The sequence below is a fragment of the Limulus polyphemus genome, unplaced genomic scaffold (assembly GCF_000517525.1).
Source record: "Limulus polyphemus unplaced genomic scaffold, Limulus_polyphemus-2.1.2 Scaffold27, whole genome shotgun sequence".
In the NCBI taxonomy this organism is placed as follows: domain Eukaryota; kingdom Metazoa; phylum Arthropoda; class Merostomata; order Xiphosura; family Limulidae; genus Limulus; species Limulus polyphemus.
Window position 1 is genome coordinate 408,883 of NW_013665637.1, and position 13,583 is coordinate 422,465.

Genomic DNA, 13,583 nt, shown 5'->3' on the forward strand with positions numbered 1-13,583 from the left:
ATTACGTTGTTCTAATCACGCTTTATATATTGTACCCTTGTTTCATGTGCCTGTAGGATATATAACCAACATTACAGTTATCTTACTATTACGTTGTTCTAATCACGCTTTATATATTGTACCCTTGTTTCATGTGCCTGTAGGATATATAACCAACATTACAGTTATCTTACTATTACATTGTTCTAACCACGCTTTATATTTTGTACACTTGTTTCACGTGCCTGTAGGATATGTAACCAACATTACAGTTATCTTACTATTACATTGTTCTAATCACGCTTTATATTTTGTACCCTTGTTTCATGTGCCTGTAGGATATATATAACCAACATTACAGTTATCTTACTATTACATTGTTCTAATCACGCTTTATATTTTGTACCCTTGTTTCACGTGCCTGTAGGATATGTAACCAACATTACAGTTATCTTACTATTACATTGTTCTAACCACGCTTTATATTTTGTACCCTTGTTTCACGTGCCTGTAGGATATATAACCAACACTACAGTTATCTTACTATTACATTGTACTAACCACGCTTAATATATTGTACCCTTGTTTCACGTGCCTGTATTTTCGATCTAGTTTTTTAAAGCTAGATTACAATCAACACTACTATTTAAAGTTACACTTGTCAGCAAATTATTTTCTGATATTTTTCTCTGCTTTCCAGGAATATGCAATTTAGTGGAAAATAGTTTAGTTTTTATAAAGCTTGGTACAACTTGATAAATTTTACTGATCATAGCAAGTGTAAAAGCTAATAATTTCTAAGATCCTCCACGCTAACAAGTGACTTAGGAGTTTTCACATTAGTCACGAATATTTTTTTCATAAAAACAATCTATTAGTTATTTTTAAAATGTCAGGTATGTGTACAGATTGAAGACAGATCAACAAAAATACTAATGAATGGCCCCCTCTATTGTTTCGGTTTTAAACTGATGAATCATACAAACTCACTTTATTGTGTTGGTCTTAAATTATGATTCATATGAAACAATTTTCTGTTTGGTCTGAAACTGGTCATGCGGATAAACCCGCTGTACTCTGTTAGTCTTAAATTGATTAATTTAATTGATTAAATTGTTAAATTTAACAAAACATTAGAATGTTCATCTACAAACCATTATTGTTGTTACTGAAAAGGTTATAAAGTCTTAAACGTTCAAATGCACTTATGGAGTAAATGTGTTACAGATAATGGTAATATGAGCTCAAATCAAAGACCGTACCAAAATAAATTTAATCTAAAATGTATTACGCAAACGCATGGAACACTATTAGCATTTTGAAGTTTGTACTAAATTCGACTTTTGACTAGTGTTATCTTTAAGTTTTTAAATGTTAATGTCTTATAAAAATTTGAAAACGTATTTTAGAAAGTTACTGGCTGCAACAAAATATTTTTACATACATTTTGCGTACATGTTCGCATTTTTGTGTGAAAAACTTGTGTGTTGTGTCAGTTGGTGAAGAAACACAAGTAACTAAAATAATGTCACTTTTGATTACTTAATAGTACCTCGTATAGGCAAAATATTCTGGTGATGAAAACAAACTACCTCGTTGTTCCCAGCGAACTGCTACAGGTTTTGTTGCTAAGCAAAATATTGCGGCGCTATTTGCTCATACTACAACCATATATGAAAAAAAAGCTATTGCCACAGGTAACATGTAACATTCAAGTTTCTAACAAAATATATCTAAACGCCCCTTGCAAAGTCATTCTAAACTTCATTAACATTTCAGTTTGTAACACTGTTACTTTAAAGGTTGTGGAAACAAACGTTATATGAAGATAAAAAGAGTAAATGTTTGGGATGCAATTTTCCAAAACTGTTTCTTTTTTTTCTTTTTGTTTCCACGTTTTGATTTTTTTTATCGAATATGTTTATTTGAAATCCCATCTGTGCTAAGGAATTTGGAAAGCTACTCATGCTAGAAACAAACAAATGGACTTTCCAAAATGTTCATCACGGCTTTAAATAATACAAGCATTCATTTAACTGGTGTTTCAACTGACACTGTTATGATACCCGTATAATGCTCCTGTTGTTACAGTCACATATAAACTGTTGTGTTAGTCGCGAGTCAACTGTAACTTTATGATCCTGAAAACGTTTTCTTAATATCGAATAATTAATCCCATTAAGTAAGTTTTATCTTTTTTCTCGAAACTGTGGAAGTGAGTACACTTATAATTTTCAGTTGCTTTGTTTACCAGATGACGATAACGGCATGTAACTTGTTCATTTTCAGCTTTAAGCTGTGAATCATAATAAATGAGTTAAATACTTAAGGTTATAAGTCTTGTTTCCAGATGAAGTAATTTTGTGAAAAAATATTCAGCTATTATTTGGATTTTAAACATATTTGCTGGCATATCTTTTCAGTTCTGGTTTTTATTGATGCACCAATTCCAAGTGTTCTTAATTGCAATGTTATCATTCTGGTTGTAACATTTCATATAGTGGAATATTTCATCATTTATAGCCAAGCTCAACATGATTCATTCTGAGTATCTTGCATCTCGAATATTCGATGTGCAGTAAAATATATATCTTAAAATATCTTTATTTTTCTTCTCTTAATAAAAGCTAAATCCATATAGTGACTTACCTTTACAGATTCAGATTAATGATATTAATCTAATCTGAAATAAGGTAAAACGCGTTCGAGCTTTAAAATTTCGATTTTATTCTCGTGATATTCGATTTTCTAAATCAAAACATTATCGTATTGGAGTTTGCTGTCAAGAGTGTTCTTTGACTATTCGTTGCCTCTTAAAATGTCATTAATTCACGTTTATCACGACTTTTTAAGCATATTTGTGACAAGACAGAATATTTTAAAGGTAACCTTAACTGAGGTTAAACGTTAGTTACGATACGTTTTTGTTAAAATTTCGCATTACTAACAACGAACGTTTTACAAAACAAAAATCATGAAATAACTCAAAAGATATAATATAGAAGTGTATTGGTAAGTTCATCTAGTGTAACGTTGCTAGAAGTAACATTTACAGTCATTCAGGAGTAGTTCTATAAATAAATAGAAAATCAAAAGGGACGGATACAAGTTTTCGTCACGTTTGATAAAACTAGATATATATCCGCACAGTCCCCGAGAGTGTTCTGTTTGAAGTGAAAATAAAACCAAAGTTAAGAGTAACAAATATTTTTATTTCTTGCCTTTGAAGTTCATATGTCATGCTGTGTTGTAGCCTACAAAGTGCATAATTCTTCTCGTGATTCGTGGCATGTGCACATTTTCTGACGTCACGACAGTACAGATTGGAACATTAAGCGTCCCTTATGTGACGTCACAGACAACACATTAATGTATAATGGTGCGAGTGGCTGAAATATGTGACCCTCCAGGCGATATTCGACCCCTTTTCGGGGAAACTAAGCCAAAATGTAAAATATAGTTTGTTTCCCGTACGCGACCAGCCTAACTCAAAATATTACACATTTTGGAATATCTAATATGTCTAAAATCGATTTTATATACCATTTATTGATCAATATCACTAAAATGCTTGCTGTCTAGTTGCTATATTATTTTAAATAACAGAAAAAAATCAAACTTAAGAAGTCCCTAAAATGAAAAAAAAACATTGATTTTAAACTTATCTTTGAAGATATTGTTCTTTCTCCACAAGGACGAATTTTATGCAAGAATAAAATTTCGAAGCTATTGTTTGTACTGAAGCAAGCTACTTAATGGGCTGTACCAACCACGAGTATCGAAACCGGATTTTCAGCGTTATAAGTCCGCAGACTTACCGCTTACACATTAGAGGGGGTGAAGGTGGGAAAGCTCGAAACTATTGAATGAGGTTCGTGTAAAACAATACTGAATGAAGGTTTATGTAAACTTCAACTCACATGTTGGCCATTAAAAGCCATAAGAAAACCACATAATATATTTGAAATGTGTCTAATCTTTTTTATTTTCTTAAAAATTAAAATACCTTAAAAAGATTCAAAAAATAAAGAATACTAAGAATATGTTTAAAGAAAATCCAGAAGAAATGGTCCTACTATTTAATAAAGAATTCAACTGAAAAAATGTCTGATTGAAGACAAAAATCGATGAAACTATTGGAAATGTACAGGGAGGTTACAAAATAAAACTGAAGAAATATGGAAACGCTATAATGACAAAATTGAAGCAGTAGAGCAAGGCTTCAGTGACAATATGAACGAAAGTCTTTGAAGATATTGGGAAAAAGAAATAAGCTAGACTTATGGAGCATAGCTCAGTTAAAAACACCCCATTTGCTCCAAATGAAATAAGATGCCCATTCTTTAAAGAAACCAGTCCACGAGTCCATCTTTTTATTGATGGGAAGTCATGTAGTATGTTGGTCGACACTGGTTCTACAACTACAATAGTTAGAACTGATATAGTAATGAAAGGTGGGAAGTTACCTCCCAGTATGAAGAAAGATGATGAATGATTGAAAATACAAGTGGACATGAGGTTCCAGCAAGAAGAAAATTAGAAGATACTCTTACTCTAGAAAATTTCTCTATGCCTCAGGATGTGTGGGTAATTGACATCGAGGAAGAACGCATTCTAGGAAATGACTTCATGCTGAGACATGAATGTGAGGTTAGGCTAGCTTCAAAGTGTTTTACAATTTATAACCAGGAAATCTCAGTGCACTAAATGGAATTACTGCACCAGAGATTGGACTTCCAGGAGAGCGGTCACTGTACTGATGACAAATGAAGTACTCAGACCAGGACTTTTCAAAATAAATTTACATCTAGTGACTGGTCCATAATAGAAGCAAACACTCTAGCATGTTCTGATAAATTAAAGGTTTGTAGAACGCTTGTGGATCTGAAAAATAAAATTGTTATTTTGAATTGCCTATTGAATATAATAAACCATAAAATTCGAGTCAAATCTGGCTGGACATTGTAAGATGTGAGGCTTTACAGGTAGTGTCTACACAACAAAATAATAAATAGTCACCTTTGAGGGAAAAAGTATATTCTCATAATCTTACATAAAGACAGTTTACCACCTCACTTGAAAGAGTTGTATGACTGGAGCTATGGAGGTCTTCCAATTGATCATTTAACAGTTACATAACCTGCTAACTGAATATAAAGACCTATGGAGGTCTTCCAATTGACCATTTAGTGGTTACATCACCTGCTAACTGAATATAAAGACCTATGGAGGTCTTCCAATTGACCATTTAGTGGTTACATAACCTGCTAAGTGAATATAAAGACACCTCCTCTGGTGGATCTCCTAACTTAGGCCAATGAGTAAAATATTTAACAAAGTTAATACTGAAAATCCAGCCTCAATAGCCAAACGATTTCCACTTGCAAAACAGGCTGAAGCTTTCACCGAGATAGAAACTATGAAAGAAGCAGGAATGATAGAACCGAGTACTAGTCCTTGAGCATCACTTATTGTGCTTGTGAAGAAGAAAAAGGATGGATCCACAGGGTTTTGGGTAGACTACCAGAAGGTGAATGAAGTTATAAAGACGGGTGTCTCCCACTGCCAAGAATTGACTATACCTGAGACGCTCTATTCGGATTAAAATGGATTTCAACATTGAATATTAGTAGAGAGAAGGTAGCCTTTACCATAAGAAATTGGTTCTAATTCTGCTGTTACATTCCTATAATTAATGAAGTGAGCTCTATTTGAACTACTCTAGGACATCATACCCATCTAATTAGAGGACATAATGACACCTTTGATAATGTTCACGAAAGCTATGCTAATAAAGGTTCTGGAATGGTTGAGAAAAGAGAATCTTAAGCTGATTTCCAAGAAGGGTAAATTATCCTATCAACAGGTGAGCTTCCTGGGACCATTTAACAGCAAAACGAAGGGGTCTACGGATCAATTGAAGAATAATTTTATCCAGAATTGGCCAACACCATGAAACTTGTGTGAATTAAAATTATTTCTTGGACAGTGTTCTTACTATTGTCATTCTGTAAATTCTTACTTTGACATATCTTGTCCTCTACACAAACTGCTTGGGAAACCAAATAAGTTTTGTTGGAGTGCTGATTATAAACAAGCATTCAATGTACTGAAGAAGGAATTGACCACTACTCCTGTTTTGGCATACCCAACTCTGAAAGATCCACTCATTTGTAACAGAGATACCAGTAATTTTTCAGAAGGAACAGTTTTGTCACACATATAACATTAAGAAGAACATGTGATTGCTTACTATGAATGCCACGGAAAGGGGGTAATTGTATAACCTAAAAGGAACTAGTAAGTTTTATTCGAGCCCTGAGTCACTTCCGTCATTTTTAGTATGAGCAAAAGATTATGCTCCAGACATATCATGCAGCAGTGAAATGGATGGTTAATTTTCGTAATCTAGGAGGCCATATTACAAGGTGGTTTCAAAACTCCAGAAATACAACTTTAACATCATAGACCACCCTGAGCAAAACCATGAAAATGCTGGTGCATTATCCCAGTAAACGTGTGTTAATGAAGAATGTAACCACTGTGAGAAAAGAGAAGCACAGAAAAGAAAATACGACCAACATAAAGTACAGCAAAGTATAGTCCAAAATGTGGCATCTACCACTGATAATGAAAAACGTATGTGGTTCAACACTCAAATGAAACCTGCTCAGACAAGAAATACAATTTTGAAACCAATTATTCAGTGGCTCAAAAATAGTGCAGAAAGATCCTCGTTACAAATAGTTGTACCATACAGCCCCAAAACAAATGGGATTCCTTATGCTTACAAGAGTGTTGGAAATGAGAAGATACCAGGGGACTGAAACAATACTACAATGGTACTTCCCCAGTATCTACATTCTGAAGCACTCCATCATCTCTACAAACTTTCAATGGCTGAATATTTGGGTGTCAAAGGAACATTGGAGCAAGTAAGGGAACACGTTTACTGGATTGGATGCCGAGAGTTTGTGGAAAATTGATGTAAAACATGTGAGATCTGCTGTGAGGAGGAAGTTACATGAACAATAATAGTAGGAATAGCTAAATCAGTACTATGTTGGGCACCATTAGAGAGAGATTTGCTGTTGATATGATCGGTCTTCTTCCAAAAAAGTAACAATGGTAATAGATATAGCGTGGTTGTAATAGACTCTTTCACTATAAGGTCAGAAGCATATACTGTTGCTAACCAGGAAGCAGAAACTTGTGAAGAAACCCGTCAATGAATTTGTTTCAAAATTCTGTAAGCCATAAAATTTGCATTTGAATCAGTGATAGAACTTTGAATCAGAGATATTTGTGAAAATGTGTCTGATCCTTGAAATTAAAAAACTAGGACGACAACACCTCATCCATTTTCTGATAGCATGGTATGAGATACAATTACGCACTGCTAAATCAAACAGTTGTGTATGTGGATGAACATCATACAGTGTCAGATCAAGATCTTCCACTGTTGCTGATGAGTTATCATACAGCAGTGCATGAAGTTACCAGCAACACACCATCATCACTGATTTTCGGGAGAGAACTGAAAATTTCATAGCCCATTTTGTACTTTTGTCTAGAGAACAGTCTCTCTGAAGTGAATTACACGGGATATGTAAAGAAATTAAGGAACACCATCAATGGCATACTTGACTTTATCCAGAAAAATTAAATAAGCTAGTAATAAAATGACAAGTCACTATAATGTTAATGCTGATAAGAAAAGATTATATTGAGGTGACATAGTATGATTGTACAATCCCCGTGACAAGAAAGGATGAACTCCAAAGTTAAGTAGACACTGGGAGGGGCCACATGCTGTACTGAAATGAATCAATGACGTGGTTTACTAAAGACAGAGAGATAGACAATCGAAGCCAAAGGTCTTTCAACATGAACGTTTTTGAAAGTATGTCAGTGAGAGAATGGCCAACTGGGTTACTCCAGAGAAGAACATGTCATTGGAAAATCAACCTATTGAGGGGCCTTGGCTTCCTGTCGAGACTGTTTCCAGAAAGTCATAAATGGTGGAGCAACCAGTGCATTTACTGAACTACCTACCAAGGAAGAACACCAGCAACAGGGCAACCAGTGACAACAAGGTACAATAAGCCATCTCATCTGTATACCATGAGCCTTGGTAGAGAAACTATCAAAATACTTGGTGAATGGAAAATTTAGTGTAGCATTCTATATTTTATTTTTTTTTGCATTGGGATTGTTCAAGGGACTTTACAATCTAGGAAGGGGCAGTGCTGTAAGTATATTTAATGTAATTTATTGGTTAGCTAAAGGGTGTATAACGTCTAGAAAGTTTTAATGATGTGATACCTAGTTTCTCTATGGTCCAGTTTGTAGAAATGTTAAAGGAGAAAATAAAGTAATTTATTATCTTTAAGTGTACTGTATTGAATTATTTCTATTAGATAATTTAAAAGAACGTGTTAACGAAAGACTTATGCTACTACAATTCCTTTCAATGTATATTTGTAGATATAGGGGTAGAACAAACAGATTGCTTGAAAAAATAATTTTATTGTTATACTCTATTCACAGGTTTGCTCAGCAGTAGAGTTTGCTTCTGTTCTACTATATTGTTTGTAATTTTACATAATGTGCGGAAATAACTGTTTCTGATATGAGAAAAACTAGTCATTTTTTTCTTTTCGTGCTTTTTTTATGAAACTAGTTTTCCAATATGAAAAATCGAAGTCGGCGAAAGTCATAGGGTAAGGATGGTTCTCACTCGCGTCTTTGACGAGATATCACGATATCTATTGTATTAAATGATCTACACTTACCAGGAAGATGCATAAATGGCTGACCGTATGTGCACTTTTCCCTGTTCAAAGCAATATATCGTTGACTAGATATTATTGAAAGCATGTGTTCTTGATATTTCTAGAACTGTTGTTTAAAGTGTCGTTGAGTGTATTGAACAGTTATTCAACTGTTCTTCCTTTCTGTTCATGTGTTGAATCTTCATTTTGTACATGTTATCCTATAAAACTCCGTATAATACTTTATTTGAAGAAAAGGCCTACCAACCTACCCATCTTCCTTAACAACAGTCGAACATGGGGAAACAATTTTTTTTAAGCGTTGCTCTAGGTATCCAATTAAGGTGTAGAAACGTTTATAAAAAATATCTGAAACTGTATTCTAAGTAAACGTAATCCAATCGAATATTAGTTTGTTTCAGAATTTCGCGAAAAGCTACATAAGGACTATCTGCGCATAGCCAGTATTAAATTTGAGTTGATAGGCTAGCAGGAAAACAGCTAGTCAATAACTGCTGCGAACAATTCTTAGGCTTCTCTTGTATAATTTAATAGTGTGATTTGACCGTCTTTTAGCGAAGGTCAACCAAATGTGCGTTTTTCATGGTAACAAAATGCAAAGTTTAAATAGTTGAATTCACAGCCTGGACACGCTAACAGTTTGGCCAGACCATCCCCGAAGTGTTTGCTTTCGCGGATTTACTTACACGCTTAGTCTTCCTAGTGCGAGGTTTTCGGTAATCTTCATTATTTAATAATAACACGACAGAATAAAAGTTATTGTATGTATTAAAATATTTAAATGGGGTCTCGATTTGGTTTTGGCGGTTTTAGACAGGTCTATTTTTGAGATCGTCAGTTGTGAAATATTTTTCATTATTTCTCCATGACCAATCATCACTGTCTAAGTTCTGTAAACTCAAGCTAAAATCATTTATATATATAGTAAAAAACCAATAATACAAAGTTGAAACCAGAGATTGCGTGAGTTATAAGGCATGTACTTTAAAATAATAAAACTTGCTTATCCCTAGAGTCAGGTTGGTCTTTATTTACATAATATGACAAAATATACATTTCCAAGACCACCTAAACGAAAGCATTAATCGCTAACTTTAAGTTAATTTGCTTTATTTAAAATAATGACTGGAGTTTTACTATATAACATTTAGGATTGTTTCTACCTTTTAGTCTCATTTTTACCGCATTTTGATTTCCTTGTGATTCCATAGTTTCAACAATATTTAAAATATATTAATTGACAGAATAACCAAACATTTTCTTGCTAAACTGCTCATAATTCTCTAAATCTTCGCCAGTCGAGAGATGATTCACTAGCAAATCTGAAAAAAAGAATAAAAAAAAACTTTTGATCTGAAAAATGTTCTGTTGATCCAGTTAGGTTGATTTCATTTTATAAACGTAGTTTAAACTGTGTATTTCACTGTAACCTTTACGATTTTATGTTTTAATCGAAACAGTTATGTGTGACTCAACAACAAAACAGCCATTGAAGTACAGACTCATAACGTGTGTGATTAATAAGCCAGAAACCAAATAACCTGAGTGATTTTGGAAGGAAGATATTTCTTCTTGAAGAATGAATTACAGTAAAAATGTTGTCTCCATAAGGATAACGGCTCCAGATCAGTACAGAGACAAATAAGAATTGAGTTGTTTTAGCAAATAAATTGGATAACGACGTAAAAAAAGGTCTTTAAAAGGCATGGTCATATACTTTCCAAACAACTGATAATTTTAAGACACTAAGAACACATGTAAGCTAAGGAGTAGAGTAGAGATTTATCGATGTGCATGAAAACTAGTTGTACTTCTAATTACTTGAAGTGAATTTTGAATCGGTCTACAAACCTTCCCTTTTGATTTGTATTTTCTTTGAGTGTTTTAAATTATAAGTACTATACCTATCTGAGTCAGTGCCCGCTAGAGCTTTTACGATACGTCATAGATAAAGTGTAATTTTCATACCGCCCCTGTGAAACCGATCCTTCTTACAGAACACACAGCGTCAAATAACTTGTTAAATTAAAAGCACTTTACTTTTCATTTATGTTCATAATTTAAATGCATCTCAAACTGCAGTAATCTTTCACCAGTTCCTGTTCTAACGATTATGTAATATAAGAGTAGTAGCTGTAAATTAAATATCTATTTGATCTTTCAGTTACCTAATGACACTCGTATAAGCCATTTGCGGCCGGAATACTATAGTAATCGCAGGATACTTTTAGTGTAATGGTTCATTTTTGCAGTTGTTTTAAATTCTCGCCATCTTATAAAAGTTAATAGCTCTCTTCATTTAATGACTTGTATTTGTGCTAAAAATAATACCTACCAGTGACGTTAATTTGGCACTTTACCGTTGTGAACTACTTTCTTAACCTCATGAAGATACAGTTACTTGAAGTAAACAGCTAATTTTTTATTGTGACTTAAGTGATCAGTTAAGTCTACCATTGCTTTAACTTAACAGTAATTATCTTCTGTAATTTAAAAGAATGTTTTTTGTATTTTTGACTTTTTATCCATTTAATATAATCAATGTAGTTTCCCAGACAACTCAATTCTTACCTTTATATTAACAGAAAATAATTTTTATTTTATATTTCAATATTACAATTAACTAATATATAGATCCATTTCAATTAACTAATATATCGACCCATTACAATTAACTAGTATATAGATCCATTACAATTAACTAATATATCGACCCATTACAATTAACTAGTATATAAATCCATTACAATTAAGTAGTATATAGATCCATTACAATTAATTAGTATATAGATCCATTACAATTAACTAATATATCAACCCATTACAATTAACTAGTATATAGATCCATTATTTTCTTTTTTTGTAATGTAGCTATTCAAAATGATTATCTCAAGAATTAATTAATTTCCTTAAATTGTGAATAAAATAGTGACATTATAATCTCACAGGTAACAATGGCAGACCGAACGGCGGCTGAACGTGCAGTTAGAGATGCCAATCCTATCATTGATGGGAGAAAAGCCAACGTAAATCTTGCCTACCTTGGGGCCAAACCAAGAATAAACACAACGAATGGTAAAAAATATTTAAATTTCTGTCTTAGAATTTTTTTATACCACATCTTAAATGTGAGTAAATTCAATCAAATTGTAATTTAATAACTGATTTAAAACTCGTTTTGCTTACACTTTTATTGTATAATACATATTTTCAGTATGGTTGTTAATTAGTTTTGCAATACAACCATATTTTTGTGAGATAGTATATAAATTAACAGTTTTTTGTTAATTTGTTAACCATACAACTGTTTACGGTTCTGAAATTACAGCTGACGGTTACGTAAAGATATAAAAACGCTCACAATGTTGTGACGATTTTTTTTCACGAGAGGTCTCTGAACCCCATTTATCCTACAGTGAAGACGAGGGTTACTATATATATATAAATGTACGTGTATCTCGTGGTTCTATGGAAGCATTACTGACGAAACGTTTAGAAAAATAGGAAAGAATGTGCTTAAGGATTGTATATCAGATGACAAAAGTAATCTTACACAAGTTTTGACTCAGCAAACATAATTTAAAGGGAAAGTCACGCTTATGATGTTTTGTGGAGGTTTGGTACTCTGTCTGTTCACCCGTATCAGAAGAGACAGTGAAACAAGCTGTAAAATATGATTCGAAACTGGTGATAGAGTACTGGAAAAATGGGAAAACTATTTGAAGCGCTTTAATCGCTTGGCTACTATAATTCCATTCGGACGAGTAAGAGCATCCAACAGTTAACAACCATAACCTACCTGGAAGATAAACTGTTACAACAAGCAGTCCCCCAATAAATATAAAGTTACAGGGTGGATTATTGTTTTGCAGCGACGAGTCATTTCTCTTTGAATGATTTTTGTGAAAGGCCTAATATACTAATAAAAACCTCGAATCAAAATTATATAAACTGTAAATATTAGAACCAAAAGTAAATTCTAAATTAATAAAACCAATTATATATATAAAAAACTGATTATAAGCACTTAACGTCATAAATCTCTACATAAGGAAACACAATTCTATAATGATTACAATGCTTTTAATCACCATTTGGGTATCCACTATGTTAATGATATTTTAGGCCATAATCCTAATAATATCACACGAGGCTTTGAAAGCTCAGGAGATTTTGATTAACTTTAAGTCAATATACTAAGTTATCAGTACAAAATAATCTTCATAATCTTATCAATCAATTCAAAAGTTATTCAGTATTACTATAAATTTTATAACTAATAAGATCTAATGAAACTAACTATAACTAAAAACTAAATAGATAGTAATTTAAAAAACTATTTAATACGAAATATTTGCTCGTGAGATCTATACTGCTTACCAATAAACAACACGTGAATATGCTAATAAACTTTCATGTATTTTACTTACAAGGTAACCTTACAATATTCCAAAACACTGTGGTCAAAATGCAATTACTTACTTAAGGATAATTTTTATGGTATATTCATTTACAGTTTCAAGTTGCAGTCTTCGCCGTGTTAAGGTATTGTTTTATTATTTTTAAATATAAGGGAAAATATTGCATATTATGACTGTTATTTATCTCTGACGAACGGTTTTAAATCTTTTTGGCGTGATATCGTTTGGACGACTTTCGATTAAGTTTACCACTTTCTCTCGAATAATTTCCATATATTTTTTCTAAAAGTTTTACTTTCTTTCTGTATTTATTTCCATCATTTCCGTTAAATATATATGTTTTGTTTGTTTGAAATTAAGCACAAAGCTACTCAATGGGCTATCTGTG

The 13,583-nt window shown here is 32.7% G+C and overlaps 1 protein-coding gene across 1 annotated transcript in view; it reads left to right on the forward strand.

Moving 5' to 3' along the window:
* Positions 1-13,583, forward strand: part of LOC106459326 (RNA-binding protein 24-A-like) — a 107,092-nt gene that overhangs the window by 14,921 nt on the left and 78,588 nt on the right. Inside the window, exon 2 of the mRNA XM_022386106.1 lies at positions 11,723-11,849. Coding sequence (XP_022241814.1) covers positions 11,723-11,849 — 127 coding nt within the window. The remainder of the gene's footprint in view (positions 1-11,722; positions 11,850-13,583) is intronic.